This window comes from Scyliorhinus torazame, chromosome 18 (genome assembly GCF_047496885.1).
Source record: "Scyliorhinus torazame isolate Kashiwa2021f chromosome 18, sScyTor2.1, whole genome shotgun sequence".
Lineage (NCBI taxonomy): Eukaryota > Metazoa > Chordata > Chondrichthyes > Carcharhiniformes > Scyliorhinidae > Scyliorhinus > Scyliorhinus torazame.
In genome coordinates this window covers 92,231,455-92,252,124 of record NC_092724.1, presented here as the reverse complement: position 1 = coordinate 92,252,124, position 20,670 = coordinate 92,231,455, and the positions used below count along the sequence as shown (strand labels likewise).

Sequence of the window (20,670 nt, the reverse complement as noted above, 5' to 3'; positions counted from 1 at the left end):
ACTGGGGCCCAAGCTTTTTGACTAAGCTGAAAGACAGTGAGTGTTGGCAAGCTATATTCACCAATGAAGCTCGTCACACCCACACAGGTATATTCCAGCGAGAGGGTGGGGGCAACTTGACAGCAGCCAGGAGAATCGCCGGCCGATGTTTCTAGCCCAATAGTGCAGAGACCAGTTAGAACGCCTCCATCGCAACGATTAGGGAAATATGATGCATGCTTTCATGTTTTAACTGATTGTGCTCTCAGACAAATGTGACTGACTGGAATTACTTCCATCTACCAATGACAATAAACAGTAGCACTTAATTAGGTGATCGGCATTATAATGATATTAGTCACCCGATCAGGAGAATGCTCTACATTAACACAGCAAAGTAGTTTTGGTGATTTTTTATTGCAGAAAGCTAGAGGTTTTAATTCACACAGCACTCCACAAGGTAAAAGGTTGTGCCGTCATGTTCAAGATTCTTACTCCTACTCCGTTTCCTCTGTTTATAATGCAGTAAATGCTCTTTTTGTGGTTTGGGATTAAGGGCACATTTCTGGCACAGCAGCAAGCTATACTTTGCAGCCATGTTGCACCTGACCTGAGAGAGCCTGATGTTGACACTGGGCTGAAACTGGGACAAATCTCACCCTGCCTGGCATCAACATCCTCAAAATGTAACCAGGAGAAAAGGTCTATAATGATAATCTAGTTGACTTCTATTCGGGTTCTTGAGAAACTATCCTCATCTGGTGACCCATTTTAAGTACTTTCATTGCTGAAAAGCCTGTTCATGACCCAACCTCCCAACCCTTGCCTCAATGTGTACCTGGCACCATGCTGGCTGTGACTCCGCTTCCTCTTGCGATGGTGCTTTTTTGTGTCACTGTGAGAAGAATCCAGGTGCAGCTTTCGCTCATAGGAACTGAAACTGGTACTGGAGAAAAATAACTTGCATTTATATAGCATCCTTCACAGCCTCAAAGCACTTTACAACCAATGAAGTACGTTTGAAGGTGTATCAATATTGTAATTTAGGAAATGTGGTAGCCATTTAGGACAGGTCCAGGACCCAGAAACAACAAACAAGGTGATAATGATTAGATAATCTGTTTAGTGAAGTTGGTTGAGGGATAAATTTTGGTTCAGAACACTTAGGGGAGAACTCCTCTGCTCTTCTGCGAATAGTGTTCCGGAATCTCACCTGAGAGAGCATTTAGAATGCTATGGTTTACAACAAAAATGAATCCTCTGACAGTGGAGCCTTCCCTCAGAACTGCACTAGAATGTCAGCATAAAATCTTTGCCCAAGAATCTAGAGTGGGGCGAGTGCCTTGTCTAGGTCAAATGGAAGCTTTCATCTGCAGCCCAATCAGCATTGTGAGAGTGATCTGCGGCAATCAAAGTGGTAAAACATGGCCCAGTTTCTGACCAGTATTCAGAATTGAAAAATGGTATCAATAAAATTGACCATGAAGATATTGGATTGCGATGTAAAAATACACGGATTCATTAATGGCCTTTAGAAAAGGAAACAAAGCTCAGTCTGGTTGATACGTGACTTTAATCCCACACAACTTGTGGTTGGCTTGTAACTGCCCTCTGAAATGGAATAAAGGGTGTGCAATAAATGCTGGTCTTGGGTTGGACTCTTCTTTTACTCTGCTGACACCTTCAAGGATTATCATGGCTAATGTCAACCGGTGGCCCTGACATCTATTATTATGAAGTGCTTCAAGAGGTTAGTCATGAAACAACTCCAACCTTCCAGATTGCCATGATCCACTGCAATTCACCTACCGCCACAACCGATCCATAGCAGATGTTATCTCCCTGGTCCTACACTCATCCCTGGAGCATCCCGACAAGGATACCTATGTCAGACTCCTGTTCGTTGACTACAGCTCTGCCTAACACCATAACCCCAGCCAAGCTCATATCCAAACTCCAAAACCTAGGACTCGGCTCCTCCCTCTGCAATTGGATACTCGACTTCCTGACCCACAGACCTCAATCTGGAAGGATAAATAACAACACCTCTTCTACAATAGTCCTCAATACCAGGACCACACAAGGCTGCGTACGCAGCCCCCTACTGTACCCCCTATATATACACACACACACAAAATTTGGCTCCAACTCCATCTACATGTTTGCTGATGACACGACATAGGTGGTCAGATCTCAAACAACAACAAATCAGAGTACAGGAGGGAGATAGAGAACTTAGAGGCATGGTACAATGACAACAATCTCTTCCTCAATGTCAGCAAAACTAAGAAGCTTAGAACATAGAACAATACAGCGCAGTACAGGCCCTTCGGCCCACGATGTTGCACCGAAACAAAAGCCATCTAACCTACACTATGCCATTATCATCCATATGTTTATCCAATAAACTTTTAAATGCCCTCAATGTTGGCGAGTTCACTACTGTAGCAGGTAGGGCATTCCACGGCCTCACTACTCTTTGCGTAAAGAACCTACCTCTGACCTCTGTCCTATATCTATTACCCCTCAGTTTAAAGTTATGTCCCCTCGTGCCAGCCATTTCCATCCGCGGGAGAAGGCTCTCACTGTCCACCCTATCCAACCCCCTGATCATTTTGTATGCCTCTATTAAGTCTCCTCTTAACCTTCTTCTCTCCAACGAAAACAACCTCAAGTCCATCAGCCTTTCCTCATAGGATTTTCCCTCCATACCAGGCAACATCCTGGTAAATCTCCTCTGCACCCGCTCCAAAGCCTCCACGTCCTTCCTATAATGCGGTGACCAGAACTGTACGCAATACTCCAAATGCGGCCGTACCAGAGTTCTGTACAGCTGCAACATGACCTCCCGACTCCGGAACTCAATCCCTCTACCAATAAAGGCCAACACTCCATAGGCCTTCTTCACAACCCTATCAACCTGGGTGGCAACTTTCAGGGATCTATGTACATGGACACCTAGATCCCTCTGCTCATCCACACTTTCAAGAACTTTACCATTAGCCAAATATTCCGCATTCCTGTTATTCCTTCCAAAGTGAATCACCTCACACTTCTCTACATTAAACTCCATTTGCCACCTCTCAGCCCAGCTCTGCAGCTTATCTATATCCCTCTGTAACCTGCTACATCCTTCCACACTATCGACAACACCACCGACTTTAGTATCGTCTGCAAATTTACTCACCCACCCTTCTGCGCCTTCCTCTAGGTCATTGATAAAAATGACAAACAGCAACGGCCCCAGAACAGATCCTTGTGGTACTCCACTTGTGACTGTACTCCATTCTGAACATTTCTCATCAACCACCACCCTCTGTCTTCTTTCAGCTAGCCAATTTCTGATCCACATCTCTAAATCACCCTCAATCCCCAGCCTCCTTATTTTCTGCAATAGCCTACCGTGGGGAACCTTATCAAACGCTTTGCTGAAATCCATATACACATCAACTGCTCTACCCTCATCTACCTGTTCAGTCACCTTCTCAAAGAACTCAATAAGGTTTGTGAGGCATGACCTACCCTTCACAAAGCTATGCTGACTATCCCTGATCATATTATTCCTATCTAGATGATTATAAATCTTGTCTCTTATAATCCCCTCCAAGACTTTACCTACTACAGACGTGAGGCTCACCGGTCTATAGTTGCCGGGGTTGTCTCTGCTCCCCTTTTTGAACAAAGGGACCACATTTGCTGTCCTCCAGTCCTCTGTAGCCAATGATGACATAAAAATCAAAGCCAAAGGTCCAGCAATCTCTTCCCTGGCCTCCCAGAGAATCCTAGGATAAATCCCATCAGGTCCCGGGGACGTATCTATTTTCAGCCTGTCCAGAATTGCCAACACCTCTTCCCTACGTACCTCAATGCCATCTATTCTATTAGCCTGGGGCTCAGCATTCTCCTCCACAACATTATCTTTTTCCTGAGTGAATACTGATGAAAAATATTCATTTAGTATCTCGCCTATCTCTTCAGACTCCACACACAATTTCCCATCCCTGTCCTTGACTGGTCCTACTCTTTCCCTAGTCATTCGCTTATTCCTGACATACCTATAGAAAGCTTTTGGGTTTTCCTTGATCCTTCCTGCCAAATACTTCTCATGTCCCCTCCTTGCTCGTCTTAGCTCTCTCTTTAGATCCTTCCTCGCTACCTTGTAACTATCCAACGCCCCAACTGAAACTTCACACCTCATCTTCACATAGGCCTCCTTCTTCCTCTTAACAAGAGATTCCACTTCCTTGGTAAACCACGGTACCCTCGCTCGACACCTTCCTCCCTGCCTGAACGGTACATACTTATCAAGAACACGCAGTAGCTGATCCTTGAACAAGCCCCACTTATCCAGCGTGCCCAACACTTGCAGCCTACTTCTCCACCTTATCCCCCCCCCAAGTCACGTCTAATGGCATCATAATTGCCCTTCCCCCAGCTATAACTCTTGCCCTGGGGTGTATACATATCCCTTTCCATTATTAATGTAAACGTCACCGAATTGTGGTCACTGTCCCCAAAGTGCTCTCCTACCTCCAAATCCAACACCTGGCCTGGTTCATTACCCAAAACCAAATCCAACGTGGCCTCGCCTCTTGTTGGCCTGTCAACATATTGTTTCAGGAAACCCTCCTGCACACACTGTACAAAAAACGACCCATCTAATGTACTCGAACTATATCTTTTCCAGTCAATATTTGGAAAGTTAAAGTCTCCCATAATAACTACCCTGTTACTTTCGCTCTTATCCAGAATCATCTTCGCCATCCTTTCCTCTACATCCCTAGAACCATTAGGAGGCCTATAAAAAACTCCCAACAGGGTGACCTCTCCTTTCCTGTTTCTAACTTCAGCCCATACTACCTCGGAAGAAGAGTCCCCATCTAGCATCCTCTCCGCCACCGTAATACTGCTCTTGACTAGCAGCGCCACACCTCCCCCTCTTTTGCCTCCTTCTCGGAGCTTACTAAAACACCTAAACCCCTTGTCATCGACTTCAGGAAGCGAAGTATCGTCCAAGCCACTCTGTATCAATGGTGTAGAGGTCGAGATCGTGGACAGCTTCAAATTCCTAGGAGTGATCACCACCAACCATCTGTCCTAGTCCACCCACATCGACGCTACGACCAAGAAAGCACAACAGCGCCTATACTTGCTCAGGAAATTTGACATGTCCACAACAATCTTACCAATTTCTATAGATGTGCCATAGAAAGCATCCTATATGGCTGTATCACAGTTTGGTATGCCAACTGCTCAGCCCAAGACCGTAAGAAACTAGAGAGCCGTGAACACAGCCCAGTCCATCATGCGAGCCTGCCTCCTATACATTGACTCTGTTTACACCTCCCGCTGCTTTGGTAAAGTGGGCAGCATAATTAAAGACCCCGCCCACCCAGGTTATTCTCTCTTCGAACCTCTTCCATCGGGCACAATATACAAAAGTTTGAGAACACGCACCAATAGATTCAAAAATAGCTTCTTCCCCGCTGTTACTCAACTTCGCTTATGAACTCAACTAATTTTATGGTCTGAACTGATCTTTCTATGCATCTTCTCGACAGTTGTAGTAGTATATACCATATATTTCACCCGTTAGGTTTATGTATTTTCGTTATATATCATGTATTTATCATATGTTCTATGTTTTCTTGTATGGAGCAATCTGCCTGGACTGTACACAGAACAATACTCGGTACACATGACAATAAATCTAAATGCACGTGTCTGCTCATTTGAAAGACCATTCTGCTCAGAATCATCCCTTAGTACCTCGCTAATAAGGTGCAATAATCCGATGTAAAAGAGAAATTGATTAGTGCAGCCCCTGCTTACAACATAACTTAGATTAAAATTTCTGTGGTTACGCACAAAGGTATGGCAGAGAAGGGAGGTGCAAGAAAGTGTGCGAGCACAGTTCACACACAGAAGGCACACCATCAGAGAAAGGCCTTTACCTGGGATCAAAACGCATTATAACATAACCCAGTCTTTTCAAGTGGCTGTAAACCTTCAGAAACAAGAAAAAAAAAACAGTTTCAGAGAATATCGCAAAACAGCATTGTCAATGATTACAAAAGTAGAATAGTGTAGTTACTGGAAATCTGAGATATAAACAGAAAGCTGGAAATACTCAGTAGGTCTGGCAGCAGCTATGGAGTGAGAAAGAGTTAATGTTTCAGATTGATGACCTACTTTTTCCAGTTCTTACAATGTTAATTCGGTTTCTCACTCTTCAGGTGCTCCCTGGCCACCAGTCAGTAAAGAGGATTAAACATGAGGCTGCGAATCACCCACATCATAGCTGAGTAGTAGTAGACAAGAACATAGAACATTACAGCGCAGTACAGGCCCTTCAGCCCTCAATGTTGCGCCGACCTGTGAAACCACTCTAAAGCCCATTTACACTATTCCCTTATCGTCCATATGTCTATCCAATGACCATTTGAATACCCTTAGTGTTGGCGAGTCCACTACTGTTGCAGGCAGGGCATTCCACACCCTTACTACTCTCGGAGTAAAGAACCTACCTCTGACGTCTGTCTTATATCTATCTCCCCTCAATTTAAAGCTATGTCCCCTCGTGCGAGACATCACCATCCGAGAAAAAAGGCTCTCACTGTCCACCCAATCCAATCCTCTGATCATCTTGTATGCCTCAATTAAGTCACCTCTTAACCTTCTTCTCTCTAACAAAAACAGCCTCAAGTCCCTCAGCCTTTCCTCATAAGATCTTCCCTCCATACCAGGCAACATTCTGGTAAATCTCCTCTGCACCCTTCCTAATGCTTCCACATCCTTCCTATTATGCGGTGACCAGAATTGCACGCAATACTCTAAATGCGGCCGCACCAGAGTTTTGTACAGCTGCAACATGACCTCATGGCTCCGAAACTCAATCCCTCTACCAATAAAAGCTAACACACCGTAAGCCTTCTTAACAACCCTCTCAACCTGAGTGGCAACTTTCAGGGATCTATGTACATGAACACCGAGATCTCTCTGCTCATCCACACTGCCAAGAATCTTACCCTTAGCCCAGTACTCTGTCTTCCTGTTATTCCTTCCAAAATGAATCACCTCACACTTTTCTGCATTAAACTCCATTTGCCACCTCTCAGCCCAGCGCTGCAGCTTATCTATGTCCCTCTGGAACTTGTAACGTCCTTCCACACTGTCCACAACTCCACCGACTTTAGTGTCATCTGCAAATTTACTCACCCATCCTTCTACGCCCTCTTCCAGGTCATTTATAAAAATGACAAACAGCAGTGGCCCCAAAACAGATCCTTGTGGTACACCACTAGTAACTGGACTCCAGTCTGAACACTTCCCATCAACCACCACCCTTTGTCTTCTTCCAGCTAGCCAATTTCTGATCCAAACTGCTAAATCTCCCTGAATCCCATGCTTCTGTATTTTCTGCAGTAGCCTACCGTGGGGAACTTTATCAAACGCTTTACTGAAATCCATATACACATCAACTGCTTTACCCTCATCCACCTGTTTGGTCACCTTCTCAAAGAACTCAATAAGGTTTGTGAGGCACGACCTACCCTTCATAAAACCGTGTTGACTATGTCTAATCAAATTATTCCTTTCCAGATGATTATATACCCTATCTCTTATAAACCTTTCCAAGATTTTGCCCACAACAGAAGAAAGGCTCACTGGTCTATAGTTACCGGGGTTGTCTCTAATCCCCTTCTTGAACAAGGGGACATTTGTAATCCTCCAGTCTTCTGGCACTATTCCTGTTGACAAAGATGACTTAAAGATCAAAGCCAAAAATATTCCAATAACTAATTTCTTGTGGAAAATCCAATGTGTATAGAAAATTTACAGCTCTTGGGTTTTTAACTCAAGTGTGTGCATCAACTGATATAACTTTAGAAATAAGTGAAACGATAGTCGCCATAGTCTCTGAAGACCTCTCCCCTTTAAGAAAGGTAACTAGAGATTTAACCTGATTTCACCACACCACAGACGAGATTGAGAAGGCAGGACCTTCATGAATAACCTCAGCCAGTACTGGAATTGAACCCGTGTTGTTGGCGTGGCTCTACATCAAGAACCAGCCGCCCAGCTAACTGAGCTAACTGACCCCGCATTAATAAGTAACGCAGTTTGGTCAACAGAACTAAAGGCCTCTTTTTCTCTCGAGAAGTCCATATCTTTATTGCCCATACCATGTTAACTAAAATCACACAGTGCTGTGGCTGATCCATGGGAGTGGGAGGATTTGTTTGGGTAAAGAGTTTGTGGTTAACATTTGGTTTCCAACTTGCCAAAATCGTGCACTTATGGTCGGGTCACCCTCTGCACCTATCCAATATTTTACAAATTATTGATCACTCATCAGGTTTAACAAGTGAATAGGTTTGCAGAGACACCAGGATCCATCCCTGGTCTGTGCTCGGATTTGTTGGTCTCAACCAAGACAGCAATTAGAGTCTTAATAGTTTGCCTCCAGGGCAAGGAAGAGTAAAAAGAATGTCTAATCTCTCCCTCCTAATCACCATCAGTGTCTTCTGTGCACGAGGACACAATAAAATAGCTTTCTGACACTTACAATCAACACAAAATGGCCATCTGGGCGAGGTTCCCCAGCATCGAGTGACTTGCACCTAGCCAGGATAAACAGCAGCCTGCCTCATCATACAAGGCTCAAAAGTAGAAGAAAACCTTTATCATTTCACAAAACAAAGTGATTGGGCACAGCTCAGTCTATTGATGAGGGTGATCAGTGGTAGATGGTGAGTGATGGTTTATTTATACAGGATCTGTTCAAAAGCCAATGGCACCTCCGGATGCACCTTTTTTGCCACCTGAGGAATATGAATCAGCATTGCCTTGATGTCAATGGACAATGTGCAGGGGAGGAGCGGTATTTGCAAGAGTCCCATGTAATGTCAGAAGCCCTGCGGATTCTTCCCTCACTCTTTTTTCATACCGACAGCTCATAGATTATTACATGTTCCAAAAAAGCAAAGATGCAAAAAACCAATTAGCTGGAGCCGCAGGTGATTTGAGCTTGGGGTTGTATCTGACATGTGGCTATTGAATATCAGGTCACTTCCACTACCTGGTACTGTTCCAATGGAATGGTTCTGGCAGACAGTAAAATCTCGTACGATTCTTGAATGGACAGCGGCAGCTCTCTGTAATATATCTGTATGGACCCCTGGAAAGCAGGTAAACTGCAGTTAAATAATTATTCAAACAGGAGGCCTTATAGAGAGAGTAACTATATAAAGCAGGTAACGTCAGCATTAGTTTAGTGCAACAGCAGGATGATAAAACACTTCCCATGCACAAAGAGCAGATGGATGCAGAACTGTAATAATGGGATGATTTTAATCCTGTGTCCACAGCAGGCAATTAAAAATGGTCTTAGTAGCTTACTGGCTGCTCGCCTGAGGGTTGGAATTTTACTGTGTTCTTGTTGAGCAGGCAAGGGGGCAGGTATCAGAACATAGCAGGGGTCTTAGGTTTCGATGATATTGTGCGAGCGTTACTGCAATTTTAAGCCGAACTACACGAGTGAAGTAGTCATGGATTCCCTGCCAGGTAAACCCAATGCAAACAGGAGTAGGATCACAATAGACAGAGAGTCGACTCAATTTAACCTTTCTTGGTTTCCTTGAGTCAGGATAAGAAGGGGTATTAATAAAGGCTCCATAACGAAGCATCGGGTTTCCCCATATTACCCTCTACCGACGACATCTCTAACATTTAGCAGACTGCAAGGTAGCATATTGCAGATCCCCAATGACACTCTCCTGAATTTCCTCTCCAACCTGCCAGCCAGCTGGCTCCGCCCAGCAAATTTGGAAAGGGAACTAACGTGGGCCATGTAAGCAAAGCCAGAGAGTTAAAATTCCACTGCAGTGGACAAGGTGAATTCTCATTCATTCCGGCCCTGCACACGCACAACTCCCACTGGCTGTTCAAATCCAAACTCAAAAGTCTTCAGCGTTTCAATGCAACAGGTCCCCAACAGCCATTCGGAATATTTTCTTGAAAGGAACTTCTACAGAATCCCTCATTTACACTTCCCGAAAAAGAACAGCCTGAAAAGTAACTGTGGAGTCGTGCTGGGATGAATTAATGGGATATACTTGGGCATTATCAAATAGCCTAGGTCATTGATAACACAACAGTGCAACAGTCCAATACATAAGGGCATTGGTGGGGTGGAATCCTAGTTGCACAAGGCGTTTACCATGTTGTTAAACTCCAGCAGCAGCCCTGCTCACCACAGGAACCCTGTGCTGCCAACTTTTGTCTACACATCCCCTGCGGGATAGGAATGTGAGTCACACGAAAACGGAGTATGCACTCCATATTGGGCAAACAGACACTCCATGATAGTTTGGTTTCGAAATGATTAATTGTTGTCCACAAAATGCGTCAAACATTGAAACCAAATGGAAGAAAATGAGGAGTAGCTTCCAGAAAATTGCTTCTCCTAATTAACAAATTGCACTCACTGATATATTTCTCCCTCTTTCAAATTTATTCACTTGTGGAAAGTTGGAATCATAGAATCCCGACAGTGCAGAAGGGGGCCATTTGGCCCATTGAGTCTGCACCTACCCTCCGAAGGAGCACCCTACCTATGCCAACACCCCCCACCCCATCTCCAACACCCAGTAACCCCAAGCAAACCTTTTGGACACTAAGGTACAATTTAGCATGGCCAATCACACTAACCTGCACATTTTTGGACTGTGGGTTTGTTTTGCAAAACCTAGTTGTTCTTTCTGATTAAATCAGGGGTCCCTGGATAGTCACTCACTCACCCAGTGAAGTTCTCACCCAGAAAAACTGATTGTTCCAAGTAAACAAGGAGAGGATGGAAAGTCACAGGATAAAGCAGATAGATTAATAGTTACTCATCAGCTGACCAGGTCATTAGTAACAGAACAGGCAATGCCCATTTCAATGTGCTTCCTGTACACTGCTCTATATAAACAAAATACCGTGGATGCTGCAATCTGAAACAAGAACAGAGGACGCTGGAGAAACCCAGCAGGTCTGCCAGCATCTCTCAGGAGAGAAGCAGAGTAAACTTTTTGAGTCTATGGGCTTTTCAACAGAACTGAGAGGAAGGAGAATGTAGAATCAACAACAAAAAGTAGCAACTTTGGTGTGTTTTTCATTGAAGCAGTACACGTATGGAATATTAAATGTGGTCTCTACATTGGAGAGACTAAACACAGACTGGGTGACCGCTCTCCTTGGCTTGCTCCTCCAGTGAAGCTCAGTGCAAGCTGGAGGAGCAGCATCTCATCTTCCAATTGAGCGCATTACAGCCCTCAGGACTCAACATTAAGTTCAACAACTTTAGATTTTGACCCTTCTCCTCCATCTCAAACCTTGCTTTCTTCTCTTTTTTCCCCGAAAATATCCCATACACGCATTGCCTCAATGAAAAACACCCCCTCCCACAAGCCGTCTGTTGCTTGTTCTTAAAGTTGCTACTTTTTGTTTCATTTCTGCATTCTCTCTTCTTATAGTTCTGTTGAAGAGTCAAAGGACTTGAAACACTAACTGTTTCTATCCTATTAGTTGCTGCCAGACCTGCTGTTTTTTTCTGGTGTCCTCTGTCCCTGTCTACATGATAATGCACATCACCAGCTGAATAAGAAAGCTGGAGGGCAATGTATATGGTCCGAGAAGAGGAAAGCGAAGGAACAACCAGCACAATATACAGTCATTTTTTTTTTTGCCCTTCCCTTCCTCTCCCAAAAAGGTGCTGGCTTTTACTGAGATGCTTTAGGCACTGCCAGTACCTCCCAGAAGAAGGCCACTCTGCACCAAAGAGTCCACACAGCAAGTGGTGGCAGGATATTCTAAACTGTGAAGTTCACTGCAAGAGCCTGATGTTATTTGACAGACACATTCTCTTTCCGGCACAGCTCCACAGGACAACAATCAGCAAACAAAGATATTCCTCCATCACCTACACCAATTAATAATAAGAACAATCTTTATTATTGTCCCAAGTAGGCTTCCATTAACACTGCAATGAAGTTAGTGTGAAAATCCACTCATCACCACATTCCAGCACCTGTTCGGGTACACGGAGAATTCAGAATGTCCAATTCACAAAACAAGCACAACTTTCGGGACTTGTGGGAGGAACCGGAGCACCCGGAGGAAAGCCACGCAGACACGGGGAGAACATGCAAACTCTGCACAGACAGTGACCCAAGCCGGGAATCGAACACGGGTCCCTGGCGCTGTGAAGCCACAGTGTTAATCACTGTGCTACCATGTCACCCATAATTCTTACAACTGCATGCCCCCCACCACACACATCCCTCAGCCAAAGACTAGCCCTCTCAAACAGACTGAGTAAACTAAACTTACTAAAGTTCAGTAACTGGCTAGCTTTCTGCAATAAGGATTGCGTAAATATCTCCCAAGTGTGTATTTAAAATTCCTCAGCACAGCAGGTTTCACAGCTTTGCATACTCACACACTCAAGAAGGTATAGTGCTTCCTCGGGGTACAGCAGTTGTTTCCCATTTTCCACGTGTCCCATGGTGTGCCAGAATTTCCCCTGTGTGAAATCAAGAAATGAGGTAGGCAAGGAAAATGCACTATAAACAAATCATGTTGCAGTTACACTAAACAACAACGATAAAATCATAACATTGAACTTCAATAACTGAACAGTAAAAATAAATTTATCTAGTGCCTTTAACAAAGTCAGGATGTCAAAAAGCACTTTAGACCCAATGAAGTGCAGTCACTGTAGTAACATAGGAAACACGCCAGCCAATTAGCACAGAGCAGGCTCCCACAAACAGCAAATGGTCAGATAATCGGTTTCAGAACACAAAAGCAAAATACTGCAAATGCTGGGAAACCAGAAGTAGAAACTGAAAATGCTGGAAATACTCAGCAGGTTAGGCAGAATCTGTGGAGAGAGAAATAGAGTTAACGTTTCAGGACAATGACTTTTCTGACGAACTGATGAAAAGCCATCAACCTGAAACATTGGCCGGAATTCTCCAGTCTTGCCACAGCTCAACCCCTCCCGTGGGTTTCCCCGCAGCGTAGGGTGGCTTCACTGGGAATTCCCATTGACAGCGACAGGAGCAGAGAATCCCGTCACCAGCAAACGACACGCCACCAGGAAAAAGGGAGAATCCCGCCTATTAACTCTGTTTCTCTCTCCGCAGATGCTGCCTGGTCTGCTGAATATTTCCAGCATTTTTTGCTTTTATATCTATGTTAGTGGTGTTGGCTGGGGTATACCTATTGTCGGCTGAGGGATAAATATTGTCCAGGACACAAGGGAGAGCCTCTTGCTCAGATTTAAATATTGTTGTGGGATCTTTTATGTCTACCTGAGATGGCAGATATGGCCTTAGGTTAACTTCTCATCTGAAAAATGGTAGCTCTAACAATGCAACACTCCACAGAGTGTCAGCTTTGATTAAATGTTCAAGCCTCTGGAATGGAACTTGAATCTATGTCCTTCTGACTCAAGAGCTCAGACGCTGAGTCACATTTCACACGCCCAGCAAAGTAGAATGATGCCCGGTGAGATTTGGTAAAATGTGACTTTTCAGCTAAGTCTTTGTTAAATGGTATTCTATAAATCGCACATAAACAAGTTGCAAGTGTGATTCCAGTCCTCAAGAATTTCTGACAGTGAGTGAATTAACAGATGAAATTGTATTAAGGCAGAAGTGTCTTCTGAGATTAAGGGTCCAATCAAGAGCAATCTGCTTTCGGAATTGCAACAATGGTAAACTCACTGCGTTGGATTTCAGCTCTACGATGCTCTCCTGAGGTTTCCACTCTGCTTTTACAAGACTTCCTCTAGTTGAAGAGAAAACTTTATGAAACTACTTCCCACAAAGCAAAACATAATACAGTCCACAAAAATATGCTGGCTCAGGAAATTGAGAGCACATTGTCCTTATCGTCCCCTGCATTTATAAGACCCCATAATCCAAGTATCAGATTGTACAAAGCCCTCGATATCACCAGATTCATTTACCAGTGCTGAGTCCAGGGAAAGTGTGCCAATCAGTATCATCCCCCTAAAATTGCACTGAATCAGCAACTGATGGGTGTTATTTCTGTTACAAGATTACTTATATGGAGTTTCACACTGTACCTAACCTACCAACCCAACTCCACGCTTTGCAGAAAGGATTAAATGAATAAGACAAGGTGGTAATTAATCCATACAATACCTACAGTGCAGAAGGTCATTCAGGCCATCAACCCTCAGAAAGAACACCTTACCTAGGCCCACTCCCCCGCGCATTAATCATGGGCAATCCACATAATAATAATAAAGATTATTGTTAGGTAGATTGGCCCATAATCAATTTGCAGGGTTACGGGGATACGGCGGGGGAGGTGGCCTAGGTAGGGTGTTCTTTCCAAGGGTCGATGGGATGAGGGTGGCATGGTAGCACAGTGGTTAGCACTGTTGTTTCACAGCACCAGGGACCTGGGTTCAATTCCTGGCTTGGATCACTGTCTGCGCGGAGTCTGCACGTTCTCCCCACGTCTGCATGCGTTTCCTCCAGGTCTCTGGTTTCCTCCCACAAGTCCCGAAAGACGTGCTGTTAGGTGAATTGGACATTCTGAATTCTCCCTCGTGTACCCGAACAGGCGCCAGAGTATGGTGAATAGGGGATTTTCACAGTAACTTCACTGCAGTGTTAATGTAAGCCTACCTGAACTGGGAGGGTGTTTTGATGGAACAATGCGAAGAGAATTTCACTCTGTATCTAACTTGTGCTATACCTGGCCTGGGAGTGTTTGATGGGATAGTGTAGAGGAATAGCTTTAATCTGTAATTAAATGCCTATAAAAATGTTAAAGTGGGCATTAGATGCATTACTTAGTGGCTTATTAACAGGTTGAAAGAAAATGTTCCTGTAGAAGCAGGGTATAAAACAACTGAGATTAGTATACCTTGCAGTGGACCAGAGACTGAGGGAACAGTCTGATCGGTGTATTCTCAATGTCAATTCGAAGAGACTGTACTGTGCTCCCACATAAGAGAATCTTCTCGTACTGGCCCTTTCCCACCTCGGTTCAGCACATGCGATGTGTTTGAGGTACTGCTATTGTAGGGGTGAGATGTGTATTGCAGACTACTGATTTCCGCAACTGCCTCACGGGAATTCTGAATCTCAACATTTCTGATTAATAAGCAACAGTTCTTACAATCGTTCAACCCTTTCTTCAGACAGGAGCTGCCACTGCTCCTCTCGACACACCCGCAGCCTCTCCGTCTGCTCTTCAGAGTGATCGGGGATGAAGTCTTTCTGGCCATGGGTCCGTTGGGGTATTTTGTGATCCCGCGATCGTGCTGCAAACAGTTCCTCAGAGCTGCAATAGGAGCATAAGATAAAGTCTACAGACTTGTTGTACGGCTTGTTGAAGCTTTCGACATGGCATATTAAGTCTGCATGTCTGTCACATCTGCCAGCTAGGAAGGATCTAAAAGATCCCGTGGCATTATTTTGAAGAGCAGCAGGGGAGTTCGCCCCGGTGTTCTGGACAACATTTGTCCCTCAAACAATAACACAAAAAAAGAGATTATCTGATCTGTATCACATGGGAGATAACGGTGTGCAACTTGGCTGCCGTGTTTCCTGCATTACAGCAACAACTGCACTTCAGAATTACTTAATTGAAGCTCTTTGAGATGTTGCTGTGAAAAGCACTATATAAATGAAAGACTTTCGATGCGGCGATTCCTGGACGGGCTGGATTTCCCCAAGGTGGAGGAGGACCTGGTAAAGGACCTGGACAGCACGGTAGCACAGTAGTTAGCACATGCTTCACAGCTCCAGGGTCCCTGGTTCGATTCCCGACTTGGGTCACTGTCAGTACGGAGTCTGCACATTCTCCCCGTGTTTGTGTGGGTTTCCTCCGGGTGCTCCGGTTTCCTCACTCAGTCCAAAAGATGTGCAGGTTAGGTGGATTGGCTATGCTAAATTGCTCTTGGGTGGAGGTTACGGGGACAGGGTGGAGGTTACGGGGACAGGGTGGAGGTTACGGGGACAGGGTGGAGGTTACGGGGACAGGGTGGAGGTTACGGGGACAGGGTGGAGGTTACGGGGACAGGGTGGAGGTTACGGGGACAGGGTGGAGGTTACGGGGACAGGGTGGAGGTTACGGGGACAGGGTGGAGGTTACGGGGACAGGGTGGAGGTTACGGGGACAGGGTGGAGGTTACGGGGACAGGGTGGAGGTTACGGGGACAGGGTGGAGGTTACGGGGACAGGGTGGAGGTTACGGGGACAGGGTGGAGGTTACGGGGACAGGGTGGAGGTTACGGGGACAGGGTGGAGGTTACGGGGACAGGGTGGAGGTTACGGGGACAGGGTGGAGGTTACGGGGACAGGGTGGAGGTTACGGGGACAGGGTGGAGGTTACGGGGACAGGGTGGAGGTTACGGGGACAGGGTGGAGGTTACGGGGACAGGGTGGAGGTTACGGGGACAGGGTGGAGGTTACGGGGACAGGGTGGAGGTTACGGGGACAGGGTGGAGGTTACGGGGACAGGGTGGAGGTTACGGGGACAGGGTGGAGGTTACGGGGACAGGGTGGAGGTTACGGGGACAGGGTGGAGGTTACGGGGACAGGGTGGAGGTTACGGGGACAGGGTGGAGGTTACGGGGACAGGGTGGAGGTTACGGGGACAGGGTGGAGGTTACGGGGACAGGGTGGAGGTTACGGGGACAGGGTGGAGGTTACGGGGACAGGGTGGAGGTTACGGGGACAGGGTGGAGGTTACGGGGACAGGGTGGAGGTTACGGGGACAGGGTGGAGGTTACGGGGACAGGGTGGAGGTTACGGGGACAGGGTGGAGGTTACGGGGACAGGGTGGAGGTTACGGGGACAGGGTGGAGGTTACGGGGACAGGGTGGAGGTTACGGGGACAGGGTGGAGGTTACGGGGACAGGGTGGAGGTTACGGGGACAGGGTGGAGGTTACGGGGACAGGGTGGAGGTTACGGGGACAGGGTGGAGGTTACGGGGACAGGGTGGAGGTTACGGGGACAGGGTGGAGGTATGGGCTTAGGTAGGGTGCTCTTTCCTAGGGCCGGTGCTGACTCGATGGGATGAATAGCCTCCTTTTGCACTGTAAATTCTATGATTCTATAAAAGGGGTTGGGAGCACCCATTGGACTGGTGGAGGTGATGGAGGGTATGGGGGCGATGCAGGCAGGGAAAGCCCCTGGCCCAGGTGGTTTTCCGGTAGAAAAGATTTTTGGGAGACCTGGGCCCCTGCTGATAAGGGCATTTAATAGGAGAGGGAGATGGAGGAACTCCTCCTCCTCATCCCCTCCTCCTCTCCCCATCCCCAACGTTATCGCAGGCCTCAATAACTTTAATCTTGAAGGACAAGCATCCGGAGCATTGTGGGTCCTACCGCCCGAAGTCACTGCCGAATGTAGACGGCAAGTTGTCGGCAAAGGTCTTGGCCTCACGGATTGAGGACTGTGTGCCGGAGGTGATGGGGAAGACCAGACGGGGTTTGTAAAGGGGAGGCATCTGTCGGCTAAGGTTGGGCAATAATGATGCCCTCGGAGGGAGTGAATGTGGGGATCGCTATGGACGCAGAGAATGCCTTTTGATCGGGTAGAATGTGGGAGGTACTGAGGTGGTTTGGGTTTAGGCAGGGGTTTGTTGATTGGGTCCAGTTGTTGTATCAGGCACCGGCAGCATGCGCAAGGACCAACCGGGTGGGACAAGGCAGTGATGCCCATTCTCCCCATCACTCTTTACCGTGGCGATAGAGACACTGGCAATGGCACTCAGAGCGTCAAGGGCTGGAAAGGAATAGTGCGGGGGGGCGGAACATAGGGTCTCGCTATATGCGGGCAATCTGTTGCTCCACATATCAGACCCATTGGTGAATATTGGGGGTGGGGGGGGGGGGGGGGGGGGGTGGTGGAAATCGGCCAGTTTTCTGGGTAAAGTTAAACATGGGGAAGAGTGAAGTCTTTCCGATCTCGGTGAGGGGGCAGGAGAGGTGGTTGGGCGAGCTGCCGTTTAAGGTGATGGGGACGAGTTTTTAGGTATCTGGCAATCCAGGTGGCACGGGGATAGTCACAATTACATAAATTGAAGTTGGCCTGGTTGGTGGAGCAAATGAAGGGGGGATTTTAAGAGGTGGGATGTGCTTCCGCTGTTGTTGGTGGGCAGGTGCACGAAACACACTCTCCCCACGCCCCACACTCTCCCCACGCCCCACACTCTCCCCACGCCCCACACTCTCCCCACGCCCCACACTCTCCCCACGCCCCACACTCTCCCCACGCCCCACACTCTCCCCACGCCCCACACTCTCCACCCTGCCCCTCGCATTCACACGCTCCCCCTGCCCCCCTCGCACTCCCCCTGCCCCTCGCACTCACACTCGCCCAGCTACCGTCGCACTCACACACTCCCCCTGCCCCCCTCGCACTCACACACTCCCCCTGCCCCCCTCGCACTCACACACTCCCCCTGCCCCCCTCGCACCCACACACTCCCCCTGCCCCCCTCGCACCCACACACTCCCCCTGCCCCCCTCGCACCCACACACTCCCCCTGCCCGCCTCACACACTCCCCCTGCCCGCCTCGCACCCACACACTCCCCCTGCCCGCCTCGCACCCACACACTCCCTCTGCCCCCCTCGCACCCACACACTCCCCCTGCCCCCCTCGCACCCACACACTCCCCCTGCCCCCTCACACCCACACTCCCCCTGCCCCCTCGCACTCACACCCACACACTCCCCCTGCCCCCCTCGCACCCACACCCACACACTCCCCCTGCCCGCCTCGCACCCACACACTCCCCTGCCCGCCTCGCACCCACACACTCCCTCTGCCCCCCTCGCACCCACACACTCCCCCTGCCCCCCTCGCACCCACACACTCCCCCTGCCCCCCTCGCACCCACACTCCCCCTGCCCCCTCGCACTCACACCCACACACTCCCCTTGCCCCCCTCGCACCCACACACTCCCCCTGCCCCCCTCGCACCCACACACTCCCCCTGCCCCCCTCGCACCCACACACTCCCCCTGCCCGCCTCGCACCCACACACTCCCCCTGCCCCCCTCGCACCCACACACTCCCTCTGCCCCCCTCGCACCCACACACTCCCCCTGCCCCCCTCGCACCCACACACTCCCCCTGCCCCCCTCGCACCCACACACTCCCCCTGCCCCACTCGCACCCACACACTCCCCCTGCCCCACTCGCACCCACACACTCCCCCTGCCCCCTCGCACTCACACCCACACACTCCCCCTGCCCCCCTCGCACCCACACACTCCCCCTGCCCCCCTCGCACCCTCACACTCCCCCTGCCCCCCTCACACTCCCCCTGCCCCCCTCACACTCCCCCTGCCCCCCCCACACTCCCCCTGCCCCCCTCACACTCCCCCTGCCCCCCTCACACTCCCCCTGCCCCCCTCACACTCCCCCTGCCCCCCTCACACTCCCCCTGCCCCCCTCACACTCCCCCTGCCCCCCTCACACTCCCCCTGCCCCCCTCACACTCCCCCTGCCCCCCTCACACTCCCCCTGCCCCCCTCACACTCCCCCTGCCCCCCTCACACTCCCCCTGCCCCCCTCACACTCCCCCTGCCCCCCTCACACTCCCCCTGCCCCCCTCACACTCCCCCTGCCCCCCTCACACTCCCCCTGCCCCCCTCACACTCCCCCTGCCCCCCTCACACCCACACACTCCCCCTGCCCCCCTCACACTCCCCCTGCCCCCCTCACACCCACACACTCCCCCTGCCCCCCTCGCACCCACACACTCCCCCTCCCCCTCACACACTCCCCCTCCCCCTCGCACCCTCCCCTGGCCGCTCTTTCCCGATGCCGGTCACTCTACTCCCGTGGGGCCCGCTCTCTGCTCGCGGGCCGTTTCCAGTCCGGCTCTAACTCGGCTTCCGCGAGGTCCATCACAGCCCCCAGGATCACACTGGGCCCGGCCTCCAACCCAGACCCCTGACGGGACCGGCAGCCCGCTTACCGAACCGACTCCATTACCTCAGGGTCCGGCCGCACCGACTTTCCGCCACCAACACTCGCTCCTCAGCCGCCGCCATCGACAGAGTGGAGAATATGCAACACCGGGTCCTAGCGCACGGCGGATTTAGGGAACCAACAATCACCGCCGGGTCCTAGTGCCAGCCTAACTCTATCGAGCCCTGAGTCCCCACCACGTCCTAGCAACCGCATCAAATACACTGAACCGCAGGTCACCGCCAGGTCCGAACGCTTGCTCGATTTCAACTGAGTTCTGAACGACCGCCGGTCCCACCATCCGTCGCATCTATTCTTAGTACAGTAAGAAGTCTTACAACACCATGTTAAAGTCCAACAGGTTTGTTTCGAAATCAACAGGTTTGTTTCGAATCACTAGCTATCAGAGCACAGCTCCTTCCTCGGGTGAATCAGCCCCCGAGAAACTGCCTGGTCCTCACACTTACTGGACCTGCACTGAGCCCCAAGGCAAAAAACTTTCAATCTCAGATTTAAAATTATTGATTGAGTGTCCATCTGCTGCTTTTTGTAGGAGACAGTTCGAGACTTTTGCTACCCCTGTGTGAAGAAGTGTTTCTTAACTTCTCTCCTAACTGGCCTGGTCCTGATTTTAAGGTCGCATCCTTATGTTCGAGACTCTTCTACAAGT

At 48.8% G+C, this 20,670-nt stretch overlaps 1 protein-coding gene across 7 annotated transcripts in view; it reads right to left on the bottom strand.

Moving 5' to 3' along the window:
* Positions 1-20,127, bottom strand: part of tsen54 (TSEN54 tRNA splicing endonuclease subunit) — a 39,261-nt gene extending 19,134 nt beyond the window's left edge. The window contains exons 1-7 of one of the 7 annotated variants that reach the window (XM_072483039.1): positions 20,025-20,127; positions 15,187-15,351; positions 13,755-13,818; positions 12,464-12,547; positions 9,062-9,160; positions 5,934-5,986; positions 818-925 (exon numbers count right to left, since the gene is read on the bottom strand). In XM_072483039.1, the coding sequence (XP_072339140.1) occupies positions 818-925; positions 5,934-5,986; positions 9,062-9,160; positions 12,464-12,547; positions 13,755-13,818; positions 15,187-15,351; positions 20,025-20,083 (632 nt within the window). In that variant the 5' untranslated portion in view covers positions 20,084-20,127. The other 6 variants (XM_072483040.1, XM_072483042.1, XM_072483041.1 and 3 more) reach the window with 6 other exon arrangements.
* Positions 20,128-20,670: the final 543 nt, after the last annotated feature.